We start from the raw sequence: 27,292 nt of genomic DNA on the forward strand, positions 1-27,292 counted from the left end.
GTGCAGTATCTGTAAAAATAAAGGCACCTGAGGTCAACATGGGTCCCTGGCACTGTGAGGCATTTTTTTTCTACGATCGCTCAAGTTGGGGAAGTGGTGGGTTGCCAAGTAGAATACTCCTCATCACAATACAATTCCTCCCCCAACCCCACATGCATTTTCCATTCCAACCTCTCGTAATGAAAATTGTTTTCTTCCTTTGCTTTCAAATAGAAAAGCCTCCAGGTCCTGGCAAGGTCCAGCTGGTTCGAGCAAGCACCAACTCCCTGGAGGTCAGCTGGGGATCGGTGTCGACTGCCGACAGCTACTTGCTTCAGCTTCAGAAGTACGACGTGCCAGTAGCCACCGCCGTCGTGACCCCTCTGACAAACTCTGCCGTGTCAGGCGTTCGGGCGCCCAGCAGTCCCGCTCCTGCCGCCGCTGCACCTGCCTCGCCTTCGCCTGTGCAACTGGGAATCCGCTTTGTGACACAGACTGCTGCCACGCCAGGGATTCAGGCTGCACCCCTCACCCCTGCCGCCACATTGCCAGCTGTGCTGAGGATCCCTGCCGCCATGGCCTCTCCACGCACTCCAGGTAATGTACCACCCCTCTGCCCTGCCTCTGTGTGGATACTAACACCATTAATAGGTGCTTTCTTCTCCATCTTAACGCGTATTTATTAGCACAGAATTGAGAAAACTGTTCCTAAAATGCACACTTCCAGGTTCAGGAACAGTTTCTTACCAGCTGCTATTGGGCAATTGAACCGTCCTCTCATCAGCTAGTGTGCAGTCCTGACCTCCCATCTACCTAATTGGAGACCTTTAAACAATCTTTAATCTGACTTTATGGGACCTCATTCTTATAACTTGCACTAAATGTTTATCTGTGCACTGTGGACAGCTTGATTGTATTCATGTATAGTCTGTTCCTTGACTGGATGGCTCGCAACAAAAGCTTTTCACTAGATCTCAGTACACGTGATAATCATAAACTAAATTAAACTAAAGAATTTCCTGACAGAAGTACAATGTTTGTGCTGCCATTGGAGGCTCAATAACCCTCACCTGATGAGAAGAAAGGCCATTACACAGTCTGAAGAAGGGTCCCTGAAGAAGGAACAGAGTTTATGACCATAACAGAATAGAATGGCTTCAGTGTTCTCAATTTTTATTTATTGAGTCATAGATAAATACAGCCATGGAACAGGTCCTCGACACAATTGGTCCTTGCTGATCAAGATGCTACGCTAGTCCCATACAATTTAGACCAGTAACTGGGCAAATACATGGCAGATGCAATATGATGTGGATAAATGTGAAGTTGTCCTCATATGTAGGAATTATAAACAATAGGTGCAGGAGTAGGCCAGCACCGCCATTCACTGTGATCATGGCTGATCATCCACAATCAGTACCCCGTTCCTGCCTTCTCCCCATGTCCCTTGACTCCGCTATCTTTAAGAGCTCTATCTAACTCTCTCTTGAAAGCATCCAGAGAATCGGCCTCCACTGCCCTCTGAGGCAGAGAATTCCACAGATTCACAACCCTCTGGGAGAAAAGGTTTTTCCTCAGCTCCGTTCTAAATGGCCTACCCCTTATCCTTAAACTGTGGCCCCTGGACTCCCCCAACATCGGGAACATGTTTCCTGCCTTTAGCGTGTCCAATCCCCTAATAATCTTATATGTTTCAATAAGATCCCCTCTCATCCTTCTAAATTCCAGTGCATACAAGAATTGAAGGAATATTACTTGGTGATTGTATGTTGACATTTTTCAAAGGAACATGGGTGTCTTTGCACACCAGTTACTGAAAGTGAATATGCAGCTGCAGCAAGCAATTAATAAGGCAAACCTTATGTAAAGCAAAACACAAAGTGCTGTAGTAACTCAGGTTTGGCAGCATCTCAGGAGAACATGGATAGGTGACATTTCGGGTGGAGACTCTTCTTCAGTCTGAAAAATGGTTGAACATTGTCAGTCTGAAGAAGAGCCCCAACACGAAGTTTCACCTATCCATGTTCTCCAGAAATGCTGCCTGACCCACTGAGTTACTTCAGCATTTTGGGGGGGTTTTGTATCCTTTAGTTCATTGGCTTTTTTAGAGCAATGTTTGATTGAGCTCTCCCTAATACAGGCACGGCAATGATCAGGACAGCAGTCGGCCAGGCGGTGGTGGGACCAGTAGTTTCTGCCGCACCCCTCGTCACTGTACAACGGCAGGTTGCACCTCAGGGTATTGCCCCCATCACTGTGGCGACCCTTCCACCAGGCATTCGTATGGTGAGGCCAGCACAGACCACAGCGGGGACGGTAAGTTTGTTGTTTTGTGGTCTCCACAGAACACCCTGCACAGGTGCTCCCTGCATCCTGTGGCTTAAAATTGATTGTCTCAACTTTTGTCAGACTTCTCGCACTGGGTAACTGCGGATGCAACATAATAAAATGTTTTAGGAAATGCAGTACAGCTGCCACAGCATTAGCAGAGCTAGTGAGTTGAGACAAATGTTTTAACTGTCACGTTTACTGTTAAAAAAAATGAACTGCATCAACGGTAATATGTGCAGCACAACAGAAAAACGTTTTCTAACGTGCACTTCAATGGCTTTTGAGGTTGATGTGTTCATGAGCATTCATATCGTTCCCTCGTTTCATCCACTTTGTCCACCCGGTTAGCAGTTACCCGGCAGTGAGTCTGTGTTCAGAATAAAGAAAGAATTGAGCAGCATTCCCCCTTGCAGTTACTATCCTGTGAATGTTACCGGGGAAGGGAATTGAATGCTGAAACGTCCACCAGCTTTGCAAGACCTGTTGTTTCAGATGAATGACCTTTCATTGGAACTCGATCTATTTTTAAAAGCAAGTCTAGAGCTGTTAAAAAAAAGAGGTGAAGCAAGAATTTTAAAGAGAAATTGTTGGGACTATGCACACTCTAGTAATTTATCCAAGCGGCAACTCTTTGCCTGTGAACAAGGGAAACAATTGTTGCAAGACTATTGATCTGTGGCGGAGGGTTCATGATTGAGCCCAAATACTCATGTCGCTCATGTAGGTCATTGTTGCAGCTCTGTTCATAAGTAAGTTCATGTCATAGGAGCAGAATTAGGCCATTCGGCCCATCAAGGCCACCCTGCAATTCAATCATGGCTGATCTATCTTTCCCTCTCAACCCCATTCTCCTGTCTTCTCTCCATAACCATTGACACCCTTACCAATCAAGTATCTGTCAGTCTCCGCCTTAAAAATACCCAATGACGGCTTCCACCGCCGTCTGAGGCAATGAATTCCACAGATTCACCACCCTCTGGCCAAATAAATTCCTCCATTCTAAAGATAAGTCCTTTTATTCTGAGGCTGTGCCCTCTAGTACTAGACTCTCCAACTAGTGAAAACATCCTCTCCACATCTATTCTAACCAGGCTTTTAACTGTGCATGCTGCAGATAGGCATTGTCTTTGGAAGTTATGCGCTATAATTCTGAGAACTATATTCTGCACTCTGTATCTTTCCCTTCACTCAACACTAGAGTTTGGCTTATGTATAGTGTTATCTGATTTGATTGGAAAGCATGCAAAACAAAGCTTTTCTCTGTACCTTGGTACACGTTACAATAATAAATCTGACCTACGTCACCTGCAAAATAGGGCATAAATCTATGATGCACTTAACTTTTACAACCTATGTCCACAGAAGTTAAATAGCCTCTTTCTCTCCACACTGTGTTCTTGTTTGCTGAGCTGCATTGTTTAAGAGACTAGGAATTAATGGGAAGCTAATGCATTAATGTTTAATAGTGGTGCACTTTGCAGTTGCTTAAAAACGAGAAGCAGGAGTTTCCTTTCTCCATTTAAGAGCAGGTGCTTGAAATTAGTTGTGAATGAAGGAAAATATTGTAATGCATTGGAGTACAACCTCCAAATAGGTTCCGAACTACATAAACTTGGGGACATTATTTTTGAATTTGCACTATTATTGTCTATTTATTTGTCTGTTTTTTTAATATACACTGAACTTTTTTTTGGCGTTTATTATGGAGCAATATATTTACATATCTTGTGCAGCTGCAAGTAAGAATTTCGTTGTTCTGTTTTGGGACATATGCCATATCTTGACTCTTGACTTGACTCTTCTTGCTCTCTTTGGTGACCTTTCTTTCCTTTCTTCTAGCCGCTTACCTCCAGCCCACAGATGAGTGGGATGGCAGCTCTGGCTGCGGCAGCCGCTGCCACTCAGAAGATTCCTTCAAGCACAGCGGTCACCTCCATTGGAATTCACCCTGGCACAACCATGGTGAAAACTGTGGCAGTCACCCCTGGAGCCAATACTTTGCCAAATGCTGTAAAAGTAGCACCTCCATCAATCATGGTATGTTGTTGTTACAAGGAAATGGTACAAATTTGATTATTTTAAATGAGAAGTTTTAGGAACTATTGTGTTATAGCAGAACCACCAGTAAGTATCTTCAAGGGCGGCAGTGGCGCAGCTGTAGTTTATGGGTAGACACTATGAATTTGAGCGTCCACTAATTGGAAACCCACAAGACACAAGAAACTGTAGATGCAGGTTTACAAAAAAAAAAAGAAATAATGATTGATTGAAAGGTCGAGCATGGAAACAGGCCCAAAATGGTGTCTGTTTATTCCATCCACAGGTGCTGCCTGATCCGCTGAGTTCCTCCAGCACTTTGTATTTTGCTGAAGATTCCATCATCCGTTTAGTTTAGAGATATGGCATGGAAACAAACCCTCATGAACCCATGCCGACCATCGATCGGCCATTCACACTAGTTCTATGTTATCCCACTTTTGCATCCACTCCCTTTTTGGTATGGGAGGAAACCAAACCCACGCAGTCACAGGGAGAACATGCAAACTCCACACAGACAGCACCCAAGGACACCTGGGTGTTTGGCGCCGTGAGGCAGTAGCTCTACCGCTGAGCCTCTGTGCTGCCTTAAGTGCTGGAGCAACTCAGCGGGTCAGGCACCTCTCTGGAGGGAATGGATAGGCGATTTTTCGGGTCGGGCCCTTCAGTCTAATTGTAGTAGGGAGCGAGAAATCTGGAAAAGTAATTTATAAGATTTTGTTAGTATGAGATTTTATACTTCCAGCTTTTGAGAGAAGATTAGGGGCTGTATTTGGAGCATGGCTGAGCACTGTATCAACGATCTTTAAAGTATGGAGTCTTCCATACCGCTTCATTCCAAACATTATGGTGCAATCATAAAGCTATATGTTTATCTTTACATTGCCGAAACTAAACATAGACTAGGTGTAGAAACAAGGAACTGCAGGTGCTACTTTATATGAAAGACAGACCCAGTGCTGGAGTAACTCAGCGTGTCGGTCAGCATCTCTGGCGAAAAAGGATGGGTGATGTTTCAGGTTGGTACCCTTCTTCATACTGACAGGTCTAGCTAGATAGACTAGGCAGCCATTGTGACAAGTCATAAGTTTATTTTTGTTACTGCAACCTAAAAATATTAAGGGCTCTAGATTCCTTTGAGCATCATTGCACAAATGTCCAAAGAAGTGAGTTATCTTTGTTTCCTGGAAGGCCTATCGCTCATGCTGATATGAATCTATTTGCTTTGCAGGTCAACGCGCCGGCAGCCTCAATGTTGAAAACTGCAGCTGCTCAGTTAGTGACTCCAACGCATGTTGCTGCCACCACGGCTCCGGCTAGACCCATAATTACAGTGCACAAGTCAGGAACAGTCACTGTGACCCAGCAAGCACAGGTGGTGACCACTGTGGTGGGAGGGGTCACTAAAACCATCACATTGGTGAAGAGCCCCATCTCCATGGCAGGAGGAAGCACACTGGTAAGGATAGCAGCTCTGCAACTTTGTGAGCGGCACTGTGGCGCAGCAGTAGAGCCGCTGCTTCACATCGCCAGAGGCCCTGGTTCAATCCCGACTACGGGTGCTGTCTGTACAAAGTTTGCACATTCTCCCCGTGATGACAGGTTTTTCTCAGGGTGTTCCAGTTTCCTCCCACATTCCAAAGATGTACAGGTTTGCAGGTTAATTGGCTTCTGTAAGATTGACCCTCGTGTATTGGATGCCAAACTGGGATTACATAGAACTAATGTGCGGACTCGGTGGGCTGAATAACCTGTTTCTAGGCTGTAACTCTAAACTAAACTAAACAGGATGAGCTTACAATCACTGACCTATTATCAGAATAAAGATCAAATAAGCTTGCATTTTTAGTTTCAAATTGTGACTCTTTGTTATGGCTGATTAAAGTTTTCAAAAACCTTAAAAAATATATATATCTCCCCTACCCTGCTCTCCTCTTATATTTTTGTATCCTTTTCATCTCTAGCTTTTGTCAGCCCTTTTGGACAGGTAAATGGATAGGAGAGGTTTAATGAGAGGTTTAGTGGGCCAAACGCGAGCAGATGGGATTGGAGTAGATGGGATATCTTGGTCAGCATGGGCAAGTTGGGCCGAAGGTGCTGTTTGACTCTTATCTGCTAATCAAACCCCCCTAACCTTTACTCAACTATCACTTGCCAGACTTCATCCTGCCTCTTTTCTAGCTCCCCCCACACTACAATCAGTTTGAAAAAGAGTCCCAACCCAAAATGTCACCTATCCATGATGCTGCCTGACCCGCTGAGTTACTCCAGCATTTTGTACCTTTTTAAAAAATCAATGACTTGCTTGTATCATTGAGACTCCCCTTAACACTGTCTTATTTCCTAAATTTAAGTCACCCTTGCAAACACATAATCTTGCATTTTCAGATTGGTGTCGTTTTTGCTTCCTGTCACTTTCCTCTTGCGAAGCTGTTGATTTCTTGCCCAGGCTTTATTTGCCAGTAAAGCTCTGGCATCTTGCCCAAGCATTCAATATTGTTGAATGAAAGAAATGGGTTGATGGTTGCTGGTGTTGAACCCGATCTTTTTTTTGCCAGTAATCTTTGAAGTCTGGGCAAAATACTATACATCGGGTGGTTGGGAAGACATGCAGCAGTTTGGAGCATTAAGAAAATCTTGCCACATTTGTAGCTTTAATGAATCAACATACGTCTTACTGTTTGAATTCTGAATAACAACTAAACTAACATCATTTTTAAGGCAGGTACATGGATAGGAAAGGTTTAGAGGGATATGGGCCAAACACGGGTAAATAAGATTGCCTTAGATGGGGCATCTTGATCAACATGGATGAGTTGGGCTGAAGGGCCTGTTTCTGTGCTATATGACTCTATGACTCTAATATGCCATAGGTATAACATTGATGTTGAATTTTAGTTCTTTGCTGCTCCCTCTGTGGGCCATTTGATGATAAAGCTGCCTAACGTGGAACTGAACAATCAGCAAATTGGCTGCTCTGTTTTCCACTAACGGTAGTGGCTAAAATTAAAAATGATTTAATTTTGTGTGAATAACAGTGACGCATTTCAGCATGAATGTTGTGGGCCGAAGGGCCTATACCTGTGTGGTACTCTTCTGTGAAGCACTTTGGGGCAATGTGAAATTAATGCAAAAGGTTAATGTTAAATACAAGTCTTAATAATTTACCCAGCTCATCAAAGGGAGGTTAGGGGAAGAAGAACAGTTTGCACCCTGAATCAAGGACAGGTATAACAAAGTACGATGATTCATGGAGGTAAGTAACTGTGTGTGTTTTCTCTTGATTAGTGAAAGTATTGTAATGTTTCTCCCAAATCTTTACTTGAATAGTACACTTCTGTTCTCTCATAGATTTCCAACTTGGGCAAAGTGCTCACGCTGCAAGCTAAACCAGGGCAACAAGCCACCATCTCAGGCGCAGGCTCCACCGGGCCACTTACACAGATCTTCCAGGTTGGCAAATTTCCCTGCCTCAATCTACAATCGGTCTGTTTCTCTGTGCTCTTCCCTGAAATGTCTTTACGAGAAAAGAAAACATGTAATTAATTAATGGTAGAAAGTGAGGTGACCTGTGTGCATCATGGGGTAATTTATGGATCGTGGTATTTTCCTGTTGGCTAACTTTACATGTTTATAACATGATGAAAGTTATATTTTTTTAATGTCCCTTCAAATTCTAATTTGAATAATTCCAACCCTTTGGCTCCAAAGAGGTTCTTTCTGTTAACTTCATTTGGCCCTCACTATTAAACAAAACACAAAGTGCTGGTGGAACTCAGCAGGTCTGGCAGCATCTGTGGGGAATGGATGTGGTGATTTGAGCTGGGATCCTTCAGTCCTGAAACGTCACCTGTCCATTCCCTCCACAGATGCTACCTGACCTGCTGAGTTCTTCCAACACATTTGTTTCCAGAAGATTCAAGCATCTGCAGTTTTTTATCAGTCCATCTGGTCTTCAATGTCAGTTTGGGTATCTTGGGAACCATAAGGCCTAAACTGAGGATTGTGTAGTTTCAAAGAAATCATTTTGTGAAAGTCAAAAAATACCATGGCACCAGGGCTGATTTTGTGCTTTTTCTTTCGTGACCCTCAGTTCTTTCACCATCAGAACCTTAATTCGTAGGTTTGTTCAAAAACTAGAAAGACTTTTGTTTAAGTTTGATCTGAAAAAACTTTGGATGTTGAAGGGTGACCAAAATGATGCCAGTAGACTACTGTAATAGAAATGCCTGGGCAGGATTCTCAAGTTGGGAGTTCTGAGGTCAAGTGCAAGCCATGCTATCTCAACGCAAGGTGACATCATGTTCCAAGTGCCTTCATTTCATGTTATGTTATGTCCATCCAGTTTTAATTATTAGAATGTATGGGTCGGCACAGTGGTGCAGCTGGTAGAGCTGCTGTTTCAACACCAGAGACCCAGGTTTGATCCTGACCTTGGGTGATGTCTGTGTGTTGTGTTTCCGCGTTCTCCTTGTGACCGTGTGGGTTTCCTCTGGGTACTCTAAATTCCTCCCCATCTCAAAGACGAGTGAGCTTACAGGTTAACTGGCCTCTGTAAATCATCCTGGTGTGTAGGGAGTGGATGAGAAAGTGGGATAACATAGAACTAGTGTGAACGGGTGATCGATGGTCGGCGTGGACTCAGTGGGCCAAAAGACCTGTTTCCGTGCTGTATCTTTCAATCAATCAATCCATCAAAATGAATATGGAGTGTCCAGCACAGCACTGTCCTTGAAACACAATACCTTTTAAGACTACTTAACCATCTTAAATTTTGGTCAGTACATTTGCAATTCCTATGGGAGTCCCTCAAAAACCAGTGTGGAGGTCTTAGGTATAGTGTATTTAATACCCCTTCTTTCTGCTTTGATTAAAACCCCTATATCTAAGAAGATACACGAGAAATGTCCCAACCTGAAATGTCATCCAACCGTTTTCTCCAGCGATGCTGCCTGCTGAGTTACTCCCAAAACTTTGTTTTTTAAAAAAATATATTTATTTTTGCTGCTTTATGTTAAAATCTATATGTCACAATTAAAATTTTAATTTGCTTAATTTTCTGGCCAGTTACAATGATCTTCACTAATTCAGTTTGTTATAGAATGACCATCTGTTGTTGTTACTGTTCTGGCAATTCTGTCGTATGGATTTGTAGTGACAACTTTACGGGACCAGCCAACAAATTGCTTTATCATGATGAATTCATTCTCGTGTAGCCGACTAGCAGAGCTGACGGGCTGTTTGTAACTTTTTTTCAATTCAACAGACCAAAGGTCAACTGCCTCCAGGAGCAACCATATTAAAGCTCGTTACCTCTGCAGATGGGAAGCCTGCCACCATCATCACCACCTCCCAAGCGGGAAATGTGGGCCTAAAACAGACGCTCATGAGCCTTGGTAACATGCCACCTGCCTCTTCAAAACCAGCCACCACCATTCTCAAAACTATCCCAATGTCTGCACTTATATCACAGCCCAGCGCTACAGGTATGGAAAAGTGATTGCTGCTGCTCTATTTTAATGTAGATGTATCTGTATCCGACTGTCTGAAAAAAGTCTGAAGCAGGATCCCAAATCAAAATGTAACCTGTCCATGTTCTCCAGAGGTGCTGCCTGACTCTCTGAGTTACTCCAGCACTTTGTGTCTTGTTTCTTGGACCTGATGGCTTGTCTCCTGGCATCTGAAAGGAAATGGTGCATGGTTTTTACTGTCATCTGCCCAAATTTCCTGTATTCTGCAGAAGTTCCAGAGGATTATAAATACATAAATGTCACACCACGAGTCAAGGAAGGCAGGAGACAGAAGGCAGGAAAGTATAGACCGGCTAACCTTTCATCAGTCATTGGAAAATGCCAGAATCATATTATCATAGAACTATACAGCTTGGAAGCTGGCCCTTCTGCCCAACTCATCCATGCTGACTAAGTTGTGTGAGCTAGTCCCGTTTCTATATTTAGTCCCTTTTGCCTGCATCTGGCCCATATCCCTCTAAACTTTTCCTATCCATGCATCTGTCCAAGCATCTACCTCATTGGAGACCCTTGGACTTTACTGGACTTTATCTTGCACTATACATTATTCCCTTTATCCTGTATGTGTAAACTGTGATGGCTCGATTGTAATCATGTATAGTCTTTTCGCTGAATGGATAGCACACAACAAGAAAGCTTTTCATTGTACTTCGGTACACATGACAATAAACTAAATTTAACTACTCCATGCCTCCCCCCGATCTAGTTCCACATATCACCAACCATATTCTGTCTCACCTCTCCCTTTCATTCTCGTATAATGACTATATTCCCTCTACACTCTCAGTCCTGGTGCAGGTTTTAGCCTTAAATGTCATCTATTCCCTTGCCTTCACAGATGTTGATTGACCCAAAATCTGAGTTCTTCCAGCACTAAAATAAAATGAATTAGCTCTGGGATATTGAACAGGTTGAAGGAACAAGTCTGAAGAAGGGTTCCTACCCGAAATGTCACCTATTCCCTTTTATTCAGAGATGCTGCCTGACCCGCTGAGTTACTCCAGCATTTTCTGTCTATAGGATGTTGAGTTTGTGAAAGCCATTGTAGATGTGTAACTCCCTGTGCTTATCCACTGGCTGAGCTGGTCCGATCAGTTTATAAAGTTACAGAGAAGTTCAAGTCTTAGGGTGCAATGAGTAATTTTAATGTTACTGCTCTTCTTCCTAATTTTAAGGTGTCACTGGGACTGCTGGCATGAAATCACCAATTACAATCATCACCACAAAAGTAATGACGTCTGGAACAGGGACACCAACAAAATTCATCACTGCTGTGCCTAAACTGCAGGCAGGACAAGGACTGACCCAGGTTAGCATTGTTTACTTGCTGCTGTGAATAATTATTTACTTTAGATTTTAGGGATAAAGAATGGAAACAGGCCCTCCTGCTCATTGAGTTCATGGCGACCATTCACACATTAGTTCTATGTCACCCTACTTTCGCATTCAAATGCTAAACATTTGACGCAATTTACAGAGGCCAATTAACCTACAAACAAGCCGTCTTTGGGATGTGAGAGGAAACCGGACGGAGCACCCCAAAGACTTATAATTGGCCTTTGTAAATTGCCCTCAGTGTGCAGGGAGTGGAATAACTTGAATTAATGTGGATGGGTGATCGATGGTCGGCGCCGACTCAGTGGGCCCAGAGCCTGTTTCCATGTTGTCTCTCTAAACTAAGACTGTTTTATATAATTTAACCTAAGTGGGGGGAATTTCTAATTATTACCGTCCTTTTGGTAAGAAATGAAATACTTAAGTAATACCACTTTAACATCTTGTTTCTGATCTTCCCTTCGCCTCCCCATTCTCATGTGAACACACCCTTCACGCTGGACAGGTGTTGCTGAAGGGTGCAGCGGGACAGCCTGGCACTATATTACGCACGATCTCTGGGACCCCGATGAGTGGAGTCAGGTTGATCACCCCAGTAACCGTGTCTACCACCAAACCGGCACTCACCACTTTGGTCGTGAAAGGCACCGCTGGTATGTACTTCTGGAATGCATGCTTTGTTTGAACAAGAGTTATACAGTTATACAGTACAGAAACAGGTCCTTCGGCCCAACTCATGCATACCGACAAAGATGCCCCATCTATCCTAAAGGACATAAAATGTTACAGTAACTCAGCAGGTCACGTAGCATCTCTGGAGAACATGGAGAGGTGACATTTCAGGTCGGGACCTTCCTTCAGACGGAATTGGTCTGAAGAAGGGTCCTGACCTGAAATGGCACCTATCCATATTCTCCGGAGCTACTGCCTGACCCACTGAGTTACTCCAGCAATTTGTGTCCTTTTGTGTAAACCGGCATCTGCTGTTCCTTCTTTCGCCATCTATGCTAGTTTCATTTACCCTTATTTGGCCCATAACCCTCTAAATCCTTTCTCTACATGTACCTATCCAAGTGTTTTTTAAATGTTGTTATTGCACCTACCACAACTACTTTACCTGGCAGCTCGTTCCATATATCTACTACCCTTTGTGAAAATGTTGCCCCTTGGGTTCCTATTAAATCTTTCCCCTCTCACCTTCTCTATGCCCTCTGGTTCATGATTTCCCTACCCTGGGGAAAAAAATCACCCTATCTATTCCTCCCATGATTTCATACACGTCTACAAGATCCCCCCTCAGCCTCCTTCACTCCAAGGTATAAAATCCTAACCTTCCCAAATCTTGTTGAGCTATCTATTGACACCATTTAATATCATTGAGACCCGTGGATATGTAATTGAGATTAAGGTTGTAAATGCTCATGGAGAGAAGGCAATTTGAGAATTAATTTGATTGAATGGGAAGTATGGGATCCCCCAAAGGTGACACACTTCACTCATATCATCCATATGTTTGTTATGGTGTTTACAGAGTACTATGTTTACATACCTGTTGTGCTGCTGCAAGTAAGAATTTAATTGTTCGTTTTGGGTCATATAATAATAAAATACTTTTGACTTGATTCTTGACTCATATCAGAACTACCCTCATGAGATTAAGATCTTGTGTTTGACTTGCTTGCATCTACTATGTTAAATGGATTCCAGGTGGTATTAAAGTTGTCTCTGCAAACATGGGCCTGTGGATACAAAGATGGTAGCAAGAGCTTTGCAAGATTATTAGACAACCTACTCAAACATATCTGACATTGGAAAAAAATGACAAGGGGAACAGTTGAGTTATCATGCACTGAGAAATAGCTTTGTGTAGATATATGATGTCTACTAGGGAGATAGAGTGGATTGCCAGAAGAACTGAGAGAGACCAGCCCTGATCCCACCAAAAGGCTTGGCACTGGACCACATTGTCACAGAACATGAGTTTGTTCCTATTGCTTCAGGTGTCCAGCCAGATGAACAAAATGGAGGTTGACAAAAACATGCGGGGGGAAAAAATCAACGAATATTTTTGAAGGGTCTTGGGGCAGTTTGATTTGAATGTATTATTTTTGTTTACATTAGAATTGATTATAACTTGTCCTTATCGTATTTCTATTGACTGATTTTTAACTTGTTTCTTAGATGTCAATACATTGGGGACAATGGGCACCACACTAGCAGGAGTGTCTACTGTATTGCCCACTCTCAACACTCCCATGGCAACCCTTGGCACCATCACCAACCTCGCTGGGCAGGTAATCAGTGTATCCTCCAATACCTCTCAGAACCTCACTGCCGTAACTGGAGCCACCTCCACAGCTCCCATCATTGCTCTTCAGGTAGGAACATAACCAGAGCAGAGTTTCACTGCATTCTTCACTCTCATCCCATCACATCCCATTTTGTTCTGAGCTACAGAATTAATTAATTTTCCAAATGAATCCATAGTTTAGTTGGAAATTTGTGGACGGCTGGATTTTCTGATGCAGAGAACATCTGCAGATACCACAAAGTGTGGAATATATCAACCTCCCCAAACCTCACAGGAGATTAGGGCGGCACGGTAGCGCAGCGGTAGAGTTGCTGCTTTACAGCGAATGCAGCGCCGGAGACTCAGGTTCGATCCTGACTACGGGTGCTGCACTGTAAGGAGTTTGTACGTTCTCCCCGTGACCTGCGTGGGTTTACTCCGAGCTCTTCGGTTTCCTCCCACACTCCAAAGACGTACAGGTATGTAGGTTAATTGGCTGGGTAAATGTAAAAATTGTCCCTAGTGGGTGTAGGATAATGTTAATGTACGGGGATCACTGGGCGGCACGGACTTGGAGGGCCGAAAAGGCCTGTTTCCGGCTGTATGTATATGATATGATATGATATGATTAGACAATACCATTTTTTATTGAAAAAATCTTGTTTTAATTTGGATTGTGAATCGAAAGTTGGATTTTACCAGCAACATATTCCTGGAGTCATAAAACTTCATAAGAATAGTACAGCACAGGAACAGGCCCTTCGACCCACAATGTCTGTGCCGAACATGATGCCAAGTTACACTAATCTCCACTGCTTGCATGTGATCCATATACCTCATTGCCTGTATTTCAATTTGCCTATCTAAAAACTTCTGAAACCCACTTAAATGTAAAGTCATTGAAATAAACTCTGCATCCTAGATGTTGGTCTGGCCAGCACTTTTAAGTGTTCAAATCCCCCAGTTCAATGAGTTGTATTGATTAAATACCAGAAATATCAACTACCTTAGTGGCACGACAAGTAACATAAAAATAGAGTCACCAAACCTTAAAATAAATGTTAAGCAAAGTGGCGGCAAGAACGAGCATTGGACCACTTATTTCTGCACACTCATCCTGACAAACTGTTACAGTGCAACCAACGAAGCTTGGTTATAATAATATACTGGCTTGAATGTGGAGCCAGAAGATGCAGGCTTGATCTGCCATCATCCCTGTCAGCAGACATTTCTCCCCATCTCAGTATGTAATGAGACCCAGCTATGGTCTTTCCAGAGAAGGATTCATCTGCTTGTCCATAAGCTATTGACATTATAAACTGAACATTGTTTGGTTTCCAATTCCTTTTGCATTGCATTTTTCCCCTCTTTCATTCCCCTCCCCCAATAAAGCAACAAAATAAAAAACATCATTACCCCTTTTTGTGACATTCTCAAAAAATTGTTGGTCACAGTTCAGCATTATATACTGTGCGTGTTATTGTGTGTTTGCGCATTTGCATGTGGCTCTGCATGGTTCAGGGATAGTTTAATGAAAGGCTTTCACGGTTCAATGAAAGGCTTTTTGATTGTATTTCAGCTGAGCCCAGTTCTGTTCCTGCATTTACCCATATCTGCAGGTTTTCAGGTGCACTTGCGTGTTTTCATTCCGAGTGGATAGCCAGCCATAACAGAGTAGATGGCTGAGCCCACAATCTGATATTTGCATTTCATATCATTGCATGCAATGCATTTTATTTTAGTCCAAAAGCACCTACGTCTCTGAAACTGGTGCGCTGCAATGCTGAGAACTATATTCTGCACTCTGTATCTTCCCCTTTACTCTACCTATTGACTTGATTATATTATAGAGAGTATTATGTATACATGTTTAAAAAAAAACCTAAACCCACTTATCAAGCCTATTAAGTAAAGTCACTTCTCAGTTTTTCCTATTGGGTTAAAATAGTTGAAGTGCAGTGACTAAGCGGTTAGAGCTGCTGCGTCACAGCTCCAGAGACCCGGGTTCAATTCTGACCTCGGGTGCTGTCTGTGTGGAGTTTGCATGTTCTCCCTGTGGGTTTCCTCCAGTTGCTTCAGTTTCTTCTCCACTTCCCAAAGACGTACGGATATGTAGGTTAAAAGGCCTCTGTAAATTGCCCCTAGTGTGCAGGGAGTGGATGAGAAAGTGGGATAACGTAGAACCAGTGTGAATGGATGATAGATTGTCGGCGTGGACTCAGTGGGCAGAAGGGCCCTTTTCCACGCTGTATTTCTAAAATTTAAAAATAGTCTTTGTGAGATATTATCTTTATTTGCCCATGTCTCACCTTTGTCTGAATTTCTTCCAGCCTGCTTCTGAGCCAAACCGGGTGACAATCATGGCTGCTCCCAGTGGAGTGGTGACACAGCAGACCCAGCAGCTCGTGAACTCGGGATCCACTTTGGTTGCAGCCTCTCGGCCTTCCACCGTAACGTCAGAGACTCAGACCCAGCAACTCAAGCTGATAGAAGTACCAGTTAGGTGTTCGAATCCACCACACGAGACCATGGACACTAATACCACCAATACGTCTACAACCACCACAGCAAACATTGCCGCAAACCAGGGTGAGTGCACTCAAGGAATCAGGGTGTTGGGATTAATACCAGACACAAGGAACCAGATGCTAGCTTACAATTCATCGTCGTTTGACTATCTTCCCTCCACTCTGTCACGTACGTTGAATCACAGAGCACAGGGTCAAGCTATTTGGCCGATCATGGTCTCACAGGTAGATTATTTAACCCTTTAGCAGCGAATTTCAAGAGTCAAGAAAGTCAAGTCAAGTCGAGAGGAGACACGGAACTACAGATGCTGGTTTACAAAAAAAGACACAAAGTGCTTTAGTAACTCAGCAGATCAGGCAGCATCTCTGGGGGATTTGGATAAGTACCAGTTCGTGTTTGAAGAAGGTGCCCCAACCCGAAACGTCACCTATCCATGTTCTCCAGAGACGCAGCCTGACCCTTTGAGTTACTCCAGCACTTTGTGTTCTTTTTCCTGGGGAATAATACTATCTTGTTCATCACTCTAGGAAATGTGACTCGGTCTCCATCTAACTGAATGGTGCAACAGGCTTATTGTTAAATGGTTTTCTTATGACTTTATGCTTATTACTTACCTCGTGTTTATTTGTTGCATGTAGGTTTTCAATGATGTGTAATCATATTTATTTAGGGCGATGAATTATCCCAAGGGAGGCCAAATTATGAAGTTTGATACCTTTTACTTCCCCCCCCCCCCCTTCAATTATGAGAAAGCATTGCAGAAATTAGGGTTGAGTAGGTAATTTGACCCTGACCCACCAATCAGTAAATGATTGTCCATTTCTAAGACTAAGACCATAGCTATAAACCAAAAGGGCCAAGATTTAAATGAGACAAGTGGACCCATTGGGTCCAAACCCCTCCTGCATTGGTGCAGCACCTCCTCCTCCTCCCCCCCCCTCCCCTCCTCTCCCCCCTCCCCCTCCCCTCCTCCTCCCTTCCCCATCCCCTTCACCCCTCCCTTCTCCCCCCCCACCCCATCCCCTTCACACCTTCCCCGTCCCTCCTTCCCCATCCCCTCACCCTCCCTCCCCTCTTTACCCCTACCCCCCCCATCCCACCCCTCCACCTCCCCCTTCCCGCTCCACCCCTCCCTCAGCCCAACCGTTTCCCTTTTCTGCGCACTAATTAAAGTTTATTAGGTAAATTGTTTTTTAAAAGAAAAAAAAGTGGGTTTATTCAGGCCACGGGTGAATGGTGAGTAGGGTGGGCCTAAAATTGTCGCGCTGTCGTGCACCGTTTTGGCTTTGTAGAGGGCATGGTACACAGAATCATATAAACATATAAACACAAATAAACCGAGAATTTTAGTGATATATATATATATATATATATAGATGTGCGGGGCAAGTTTTTTTAACATAGAGGGCAATGGGTGCCTGGAACATGGCCTGCCAGGGATAGAGGTGCAAGCAATTATGATAATAACATTTTAGAGGCTTTTAGACTGGCACATGGATAAGCAGGGAATAGAGGGATATGGATCACGTGCAGGCAGAGGAGATTAGTTTAGCATGGACATGGTGGGTGGAAGGACCTATTCATGTACTGTATTGTTCCATGTTCTGTTACAGGTCTGCAGTGTGCTAAATTCAATCTTAACATTGAAGCCACGTCTAACCTAATTTTCTGTTTTTCCGACTCTTTCCCTTCTCTGTATTTTCCAGTCCAGCCTCCCGTCTTGAATGCTCAAGGCCTCCCTGAAAGTGTGCACGGTGAAACTGCGACAACAGGAACAAATAACACCGCAACCACTGCTACCACGGCTCAAAGTGGCGCAGTCACCATGGTAACGCAATCCACACCCGTGCCTGGCCCCTCCACACAGGTAGGAAAGATGTGATCCTGCACGAAAAGTGCTTAAATTCTTCAGTTAAATTATTTAATTTAGGCATGGCACAGCAGTAGAGTTGCTGCCTAGAGTGCCAGAGATCCAGGTTCGATCCCAACTATGGGTGCTGTCTACAGAGTTTGCATGATTTCTCTGTGACTGCGTTGGTTTTTGCCGGAGGCTCTGGTTTCCTCCCACATTCCAAAGACATCTTGGTTAATTGGCTTCTGTGAATTGTCTCTAGTGTGTAGGATAGAACTGGTGAATGGGTGATAGACACAAAATGCTGCAGTAACTCAGCGGGACAGGCAGCATCTCTGGAGAGAAGGAATGGCATCTGCAGTTCTTTCCTACACATAGTGTATGGGTGATCATTATTTGGCGTGAACTTTGTGGGCCAAATGTCCTCTTTCCATGCTGTATCTCTTGAGACTGAGACTAATTCTAGCCTGGCACTTCATTATTTGAGAATGTTGCACTGTCAGCAACAGCCTTCAAATAAGACAAACGACCATGTACTCCAAGTAAAGGAGATGTGCAGAGCAGGTTTTTTTACATAGAGGCTTTTACACAGTGGGTGCCTGGAAAGCACTGCCAGTGGTGGTATTGGAAGCAGATACAATAGTGCCGTTTAAGATGCTTTTAGATAGACACATAGATATGCAGGGAATGGAGGGATATGGATCATGTGCAGGCAAGGAGATTAGTTTAACTTGGCATCATGTTTGGCATGGACATTGTTGACTGAAGGTAGACACAAAGTAACCCAATGGCTCAGGCAAGATCTCTGGGAAAAAAAGGATTGGTAACGTGTCTGGTCGGTTCTGAAGAAGTTACTGAATTAATCCAGCACTTTGTGTCAATCTTTGGTATAAACCAACATCTGCAGTTCTTTGTTTCTACATTGTGGACCGAAGGGCCTATCCTGTGCTCTACTGTTCTATGAAAGTGAGCATTGCTCAGGATTGGGTCAGCAAACACCGTTGTTGGTCACATTAGGATGTAGACAATGGAGTCATGAAGTCAAGTCCACGTTGGAACCTCTGAGTTGTGCTCGAGAATGGTATTCTGGTGATCAATGAGGTACAAGTAAGAATTTTCAGCAAATGGATTGAAGGAAGGGTGGCATAGTTGCGTCGCAGTAGAGTTGCTGCCTTACAGCGCCGGAGGCCCGGGTTCAATTCTGATTATGGGTGCTGTCTGTACGGAGTTTGCTCATTCTCCATGGGTTTTCTCTGGGTGCTCCGGATTCCTCTCACACTCCAAAGACGTACAGATTTGTAAGTTAATTGGCTTTGATAAAATTGTAAAATTGTCCCTAGAGTGTAGGATTGTGCTAGTGTGTGGAGATGGCTGGGCTGGAGGGCCTGTTTCCGCGCTGTATCTCTAAAGTCCAAAGAAGGGTTTAACATTGGAGGTACAATTATGAGATAATTTAGAGAGGAGCGAAAGGTCAACAATCCTACAACCAGAGCTGAACTGAAGAAGGCAGCAAGGTGGAATTAGTGACATGATCGCAGTTTGGAGTGCGTATGAAGCCTGTCAAATTTAAAGATAACTTTGGGCATCTTAATGTCCAGAGTCCCTTAGACTTGCTGTCCTTACCTTTCACCCTTATGGTAACATGCTGTCCCTAAACTTTCACCATTTCACTGATGTCATATCCAATGAGATTAAAATTAGTCTCCCAATTTGAGACTTTAATTTCCAGACCATCCTATCTCTTTCCAAAATTGTATTGGTCCCTATCTCCAAAATATTCTACCCGTGTGACACTTTAGCCACTAGCCTGGCTAAATTCAGTAGGTCCAGTACTGCCCCATCTCCATCTCGGACTATCTACGTACTGGCTTAAAATAACAGTTTGAAATTTTTAAATCACCTCTCTCTCCCTTTAGCTTTTCACGGGAGCACGATCACCATGGTAGATCATCAGAAGCGCATATCTGTGTTAGATGTCTGTACCCACCATGATTATATTACTAAATGTGCTGATCTTGATTGCAGGCAAGGATTTTTTAAATTATACGGAAGGGCACAAAATGCTGGAGTAACTCAGCAGGTCAGGCAGCATCTCTGGAGAACATGGATATGTGACGATATATGTCAGGGCCCTTTGGGTCTGAAGAAGGCTCTCCCCGAAACATCACCTATCCATGGTCTCCAGAGAAGCTGCCTCACCCGCTGAGTTACTCCGGCATTTTGTGTCCTTTTGTGTATGAATCAGCATCTACAGTTTCGTGTTTCTAATTTTTTTTAATTGTTTTTTCTTCAAAATGAATGATTTCCATTCTCACCTTCTTTCCACAATTGGTTCCATGAACCAGTGCTCTAAAACATAGGTACCACTGATAAGCCCGGCCCCCTCAATTCCTGTACAGTTTTGAGGAGCTGACAAATTGGCACTTGAGATTTCAGCTCAATTTCCTAGGGGACATTTCCTGATGCTTTTAACGAGGGTGTTGTGACTAATTTGCAATTAAAATTAAATCCATGAGATGATTAAGAGCAAAACATTGAAATCCTTTATCTAGAGAGTCAAAAATGTTCAATTGTAATATGTTCCAATAATGGAACAATTACATTTTTTTCTGCAATTTAACAGGCCCATACAGATGGATAAATATATAATAGTCGATAGTAAAATAAATTAATGACCATAATACTAGGTAATCATAATACTGTGAAACTGGTCTGTCACTCAACCGAAGACATAGTCCATAAAAGATCATAATTACTGAGGTTAGTGTTGTGCAGTGTTGAAGAGCCTGATGATTGCAGGGAATAAGCTGTTCTTGAACTGGGAGATCACTCTTCCCGCTCCTGTACCTTCTTCCTGAAGGTAGCAGTGAGATGAGAGCACAGCCAGGGTGGTGTAGGTCTTGGATGCTGGCTGTCATTTTGAGGCAGCGCCTCCTGTATATCTCTTCAATGGTGGGGAGGTCAGTACCTGTGATGAACCGGGCAGTGTCCACCAGTCTCTGTAGTCTCTTTCATTCGAGTTACCGAACCAGGCCATGATACAACCAGTCATTGTGCTCTCTACCGTACACACTTGGAAGTTTGAGAGATTATTCACTGAAATGCCAAATTTCCTTGATTGCGTTGGGATTAATTTACAATTGAAATGAAATCTTGTTCTTTAGTGTCACATTGAGATGGTTAAGAGAAACCACTGATCGTTTATTTTTTTCTCCCCACAGTCAGTCCCGTTGCCTGAAGCTCAGTCTAACAATGGTGCGCAGGGTTCTGTGGCAACAGTGGACCACACCACTCTACAGATACTGCCTCCGAACTCATCAGCTGCAGCAGACAATGTGGAATTAACCCCTCAGACAGCAGCAGAGAGTGTCCCGATGCCCAGTGCCCCAGCGGTGCAGGCACAGCCCACAGTCAGCCTGCAGCAGGAACAGCTACTTCCCCCTCGCGAGCTGCTGGCAGACAGTCGGCCCGAGACCCTGGGCGAGCTGGGGCTATCCCCTGAGGAGCTGGCAGTGGCGGCTGCCGCTGAGAAAGCAGCCCGCCTGGCCTTGCTAGAGGAGGAATCCAGGGCAGCAACAATGGCAGCGGCAGCCCTGGCATCTGAAGAGGCCGCAGGTAGGCGTGTGCTGCGCGACTGGGTGGCAGGTACCATGCACAACACCGCACCATTAAACATGACTGCATTAGAGTAGAAGCACAATTGTCCTAACATTGATTTGCACATAGCGTGGGCATGGAGCATTGGCTGTGATTTTAATTCCCTCTTAAATCAGTTGTTTTAAACACTAAAGCACCTGTTCCATATATACTTGCCCAACTCCAATCTGGCATTAATTCTCAGCGGCAGCCGCCACTGCCAGCTCCTCGGGGGATAGCCCCAACTTCAACCTGGCATTAATTAATTATTGCCTTTTTGGAAAGACATAGCTTTTCCCACATTTTGTGGATCTAATTCCAGTGAATCTGCTGTGCCTTGACACCTGTGTATCTTTAGATAGACACAAAACATTGGAGTAACTCAGCAGGTCAAGCAGCATCTCTGGCGAAAAGGAATAGGTGACGTTTCGGGTCAAGATCCTTCTTCAGTCTGAAACCAGCATCTGCAGTTCCTTCCTACACTAGTGTACCTTTCCTGGGATATGTTATAAAAGCCAGGCATGGAACAGACAGAGTCCGATGCAATGCCCAGCGCCGAAACGCGTGTACTTTGAGCTTGGTTACAGGGTACACACTCTTTGTGGAATTGTATACAATTGGAGAGATTTTCACTACATCTCGGTACACGTGACAATAAACAATGCAGTACAAAAAGGATGAGTGCAAAATCGGTGATTGCTGGTTTCAAATTAGTTCCCATGCCAGACACAAGCAATGATGCAAGTTGCAAACCTCTAATGCTGGAATGAGGGCATACAGAGGGGCTTTTCCCTGCTTCAAGCAAGCGGGATGAAGTTAACAGTTACTGATACAGTGTTGGAATAACTCAGCAGGTCAGGCAGCATCTCAGGAGAACATGGACCGACGACGTTTCGGGTCAAGACCCTTCTGCAAACTGATTAAAAATGACCCGAATCAGTCTGAAGAAGGGTCTCAACCCGAAATGTCGCCGATCCATATTCGCCATAGATGTGGTAGGAAGGAACTGCAGATGCTGGTGTACACCAAAGATAGACACAAAATGCTGGAGTAACTGCAGGCCAGCAGAATCTCTAGAGAAAAACAGGTAACTATTTTGGGTCAGAACCCTTCAGGCTAGCGTTTCGGGTCGGAACCTTTCTTCTGAAGGCTTCCGACCAGAAACGTCACCTATTCCTTTCCTCCGAAGATTCTGCCTGACCCGATGAGTTACTCCAGCCTTTTGTGTCTATCTTTTCCAAAGATACTACCTAACCTGCTGAGTTACTCCAGTAATGTGTTCCTTATTTTGTAAATCAGCATCTGCAGCTTCTAGATTTAACTGTTACTGATCTGTGGTTGGGCATCCTTCACTCTGGAAAGTTGAGATGATGTGAAAATGCATGGTTCTGAAAATGTTTCCAGCATGCACAAGTTGCATTCTCTCTTCACCCAGCTGCGTGTTTCCCCTTTACAGGAGTGAGTGAGGGATCGGTGAAAGAGAAACTATTGGATTAGGAACCTGCAAATGGCATTGCATATCTCTTCAATCATTGTAGCCTTGTATTCTTCAGTGTAGAATGGGGAAGAACATCACTCCATTCATTGCTAATTCTTTTGGAAGACCATGTACTCAAAATATTACCCGTCTACTGCTCCTTCTCTTTCATATGTTTTTTAAAAAGACACAAAGTGCTGCAGTAACTCAGCAGGTCAAGCAGCATCTCTAGAGAATTTGGATAGGTGATGTTTCAGCTTGGGACCCTTCTTCAGACTCCCTCAGACACCCGAGTCTGGACAAGTCCCAAGCCGAAACATCACCTATATGTGTTCTCCAGAGATGCCACATGACCCACTGAGTTACTGCAGCACTCTGGGTTTTTTTTTGCAAACCAGCATCTGCAGTTCCTTGTTTCTCCTCTTTAATAAGTTGACAGACATTTCCACCATCCTTGGATTTTCTTTTTGTGACTTTGTGCCTGGTGAATGACTAGCCAATTTTAGTGCGCATTGATCTTATAACTAACTCAAAACTGCAGCAATTTTCTCCCTTCTTTAAAATACAGCGAGGGAAGAGCCCATGGAAACCTCATCAGCAGAGTTGGCAGCAATACAGCCCTCACAACTTTCCCATCAGGCTCTGCAGACACTGGTGTCCCTGCAGTCTATTGTACCGTTAGCTGAACTTGCACAGCAGGACATAGAAAGAGCAGGCCAGCAACAGGCTTCAGAGAGCAACCAACCCTCCGGGATAGCAGAGGCCCTAGCACCAGCAGATAGTCTCAATGATTCTACCTCGGAGACCAATGGGCCTCAGGAACTGGCCAGCACTGTCTCGAGTGTTCAGCTGCCCATTCTGAGAACCACGGGTAAGTTCAGCAAAAATAAACTCCCCATCCCCCGCTTCTGTTTCCCTACAAAACCCTGTCCCCTGTATTCTAACTCATTTGTGCAGAAACCTCTGTGCACGCTGATCTTACACTGGCAACTGCTCCAATTTTAAAATTCTCATTCTGTTTTTCAAATCCTTCCAAGACCTTTTCCTACCAACATCCTCTCGTGCACTTTTATTCCCCTCTCTGCCTCTTTAACATCCTCCAGCTTTATAGATCTCAGTAAACCTTCTTCTTTGGCCTCTTATGTTTGACAGCTCCATCTTCAGTTGATAGATCTCCCCCTCTAAACTTCTCTGCCTCACTAACCTTCTTCCTCTCAGTTCTTAAAGCCTATCTATCATCTACCCTTTTTTAATAAGCTTTGTGTTTTGAGTGAAGGATCTTTTGTTGTCATGGTAAGTTGAAACTGATCAGTAGTTCTCGATCCACTTTCCATGGGGCTGTTTTTGCAGCTCATAATGTTCTTTGTGGGATGCAGCCACCCAACTTACTTCTAATGCATCCTTTGTAAATGATTTGAAATGTTTATGCAATGTAAATCAATATTCTGTAATGTAACTCATTCTTGCTGTCAAATGTCTACTAAATACCAGGACTCGAGGGCTTGAGCTACAGGGAGAGGTTGGGCAGGCTAGGACTTTATTCCTTGGAGTGCAGGAAGCTGTGGGGTGATCTTATAGACGTGTATAAAATCACGAGGGAAATAGATAGGGTGAATGCAGTCTTTTATCCAAACAGGGGAATCAAGAACCAAGGGCATAGGTTTAAGGTGAGAGTGGAATGATTTAACGTGAATCTGATGGGCATCTTTCTCATGCAGTGGGTATGGGTGTATGGAACGAGCTGTCAGAAGAAGTAGTTGAGGTACAATGGCAACATTTAAAAGACACTAAAAATACACAATAGGAAAGGTTAGAGGGATATGGGCCACCAACATGGGCAAATTGGACCAGTTTAAATGGGGAATTTTGGTTGGGATGGGCTGAAGGACCTGTTTTCATGCTGCACTCTGTGACTCTAAATGAACAAATCAAATACAACAATTGTTAAGGTAAATCTAGGATGGCATCACATGGGTCACCGCAGTCTGCGGATTGAGCTATGGGCTAAGAGCCATTGGATTGGATAAATCCAGGTTGTTTGGGGATGTGGCCGAAGATGTTTCAGCTGCTCGTGCTGCCAATGTTTCACAAAGTGATTAGCTAGAGCTTAGAGTCACACAGCACATAAACTGGCCCTAGGACCCAACTCGTCCATGCTGATCAAGTTATTACAAATAAACTTGTTCCTATATCCCTCTCAATCTTTCCTTTCCGTGTTGCTGTCCAAGTGACTTTGAATGTTTAGTTTAGTTTGGAGATACAGCACAGAAACAGACCCTTCGGCCCACCGAGTCCATGCTGACCAGCAATCCCTGCACACTAACACTATCCTACGCAAACTAGAGACAATTTACAATTTTACCGAATCCAATTAAATTACAAACCTGCACTTCATTGGAGTGTGGAGGAAACCGGAGCACCTGGTGAAAACCGATGCAGGTCACAGGGGAAAATGTACAAACTCCGTACAGACAGCACCCATGGTCAGGATCAAACGCGGGTTGTTGGCGCTGTAAGGCAGCAGCTTTACCACTGGATAAAATAATCTGTGCATTCACTCTATCTATTCCCCTCATAATTTTATACACCTCTATAAGATCACTCCTCATCCTCCTGCGCTCCACGGAATAAAGTCCTAGCCTTCCCAACATTTCCCTATAGCTCAGACCTTTGTCCTGGCAATATCCTTGTAAATCTTCTCTGCTATCATTCCAGCTTAATGACATCTTTCCTAGAACAGGGTGATCAAAACAACACAATACTCCCAAGTGCGGCCTCACCAGCATCTTGTAACGTAGCATCCCAACTTCTACACTCAATTCCCTCACTGATGATCTGGGAAGATAATGTGAATGCACAATCAATTTTGCAGCAAGCTTCCAGCAGTGTGCTGGTGAATGAAGTGGGGCTTTTGCAGTAGTCCAGGAGTTTTTGTGGTCAAGTGTATCCTGACATAAACTGGTAACCACTTCACAGCTTTGCCATGAACTGTTCATTCAATGTTTTCTGACATCAGTAAGTAGAAAAATCCCATGAATCCACTAGTGATTCAAAATTCTGTATAACTTGCACATAGGTATCCATTTTTTTTTAAACTGGGAAAAGCAGCTCTGAATTCCTAGTTTTAACCTGGAGGAAGCTCATATTTAGGGTGCAGTCTACTGCAGGAATGACCGATCATGACAGCAGTATAATCATTCCAAGGCTTGAGGCTGCATCTTCATTTACACTATTCCCAAACTGCACTAACAAAAGTTCTTAAATTTGAGTAAAACACAAAAAGCTGGAGTAACTCAGCAGGTCAGGCAGCATCTGTGGAGGGAAGGATAAGCGACATTTCAGGTTGGGACCCTTCTTCAGACTAATTCGGGTCTGAACCCTTTCACGGTCTGAAGAAGGGTCCTAACCCGATCCGTCATTAGTCTGTTCCCTCCACAGATACTGTGAGTTCCTCCAGCACTTTGTGTTTTGCTGAAGATTGCAGCATTGGCCGGTCTGTGTCTCTCTCTTATGTTTGAATATTACTCCGCTGACATATCGCTACCAGCCGTGGCAGCATATTCCAGACCCCCACTACTCTGTGTGAAAAAAAAAATTTGCCATGCAACCCTCTTTAAATTTTGCCCCTCTCACCTTAAGGTATGCGCTCTTGTCTTTGACATTTCCGCCCTGTTTTCTGTTTACCGTATCTCTGCCAGTCATTATTTTATATACAGTGCATTCAGAAAGTATTCAGACCCCTTCACTTTTTCCACATTTTGTTACATTACAACCTTATTTTAAAATGGATTAAATTCTTTTTTTTTATCATCAATCTACACACAATACCCCATGATAAAAAAGCGAAAACAGGTGTTTAGAATTTTTTTCAAAGTAATTAAAAAGAAATGACTGAAATGTCACATTTACATAAGTTACATAGAAACATTGAAAATAGGTGCAGGAGGAGGCCGTTCGGCCCTTCGAGCCAGCACCGCCATTCATTGTGATCATGGCTGATCGTCCCCAATCAATAACCCGTGCCTGCCTTTTCCCCATATTCCTTGATTCCACTGGCCCCTAGAGCTCTATCTAACTCTCTCTTAATTCCATCCAGTGATTTGGCCTCCGCTGCCCTCTGTGGCAGAGAATTCCACAGATTCACAACTCTCTGGGTGAAAAAGTTTTTCTCATCTCAGTTTTAAATGGCCTCCCCTTTATTCTAAGACTGTGGCCCCTGGTTCTGGACTCGCCCAACATTGGGAACATTTTTCCTGCACATTGGAACATTTTTTCCTGCACATTGGGAACAGTTT

General features: G+C 43.8%; 1 protein-coding gene across 3 annotated transcripts in view; it reads left to right on the top strand.

Moving 5' to 3' along the window:
- LOC144601813 (host cell factor 1-like) overlaps window positions 1-27,292 on the top strand; it is a 68,622-nt gene that overhangs the window by 21,335 nt on the left and 19,995 nt on the right. The window contains exons 8-20 of one of the 3 annotated variants that reach the window (XM_078414257.1): window positions 214-576; window positions 2,120-2,295; window positions 4,150-4,347; window positions 5,579-5,806; window positions 7,699-7,800; window positions 9,614-9,833; window positions 11,054-11,187; window positions 11,719-11,866; window positions 13,395-13,591; window positions 15,834-16,092; window positions 17,739-17,899; window positions 21,106-21,499; window positions 23,566-23,868. In XM_078414257.1, the coding sequence (XP_078270383.1) occupies window positions 214-576; window positions 2,120-2,295; window positions 4,150-4,347; window positions 5,579-5,806; window positions 7,699-7,800; window positions 9,614-9,833; window positions 11,054-11,187; window positions 11,719-11,866; window positions 13,395-13,591; window positions 15,834-16,092; window positions 17,739-17,899; window positions 21,106-21,499; window positions 23,566-23,868 (2,883 nt within the window). The remainder of the gene's footprint in view (window positions 1-213; window positions 577-2,119; window positions 2,296-4,149; window positions 4,348-5,578; window positions 5,807-7,698; window positions 7,801-9,613; window positions 9,834-11,053; window positions 11,188-11,718; window positions 11,867-13,394; window positions 13,592-15,833; window positions 16,093-17,738; window positions 17,900-21,105; window positions 21,500-23,565; window positions 23,869-27,292) is intronic. The other 2 variants (XM_078414258.1, XM_078414259.1) reach the window with 2 other exon arrangements.

Source organism: Rhinoraja longicauda, chromosome 17 (genome assembly GCF_053455715.1).
Source record: "Rhinoraja longicauda isolate Sanriku21f chromosome 17, sRhiLon1.1, whole genome shotgun sequence".
NCBI classification, from domain to species: Eukaryota; Metazoa; Chordata; class Chondrichthyes; order Rajiformes; family Arhynchobatidae; genus Rhinoraja; species Rhinoraja longicauda.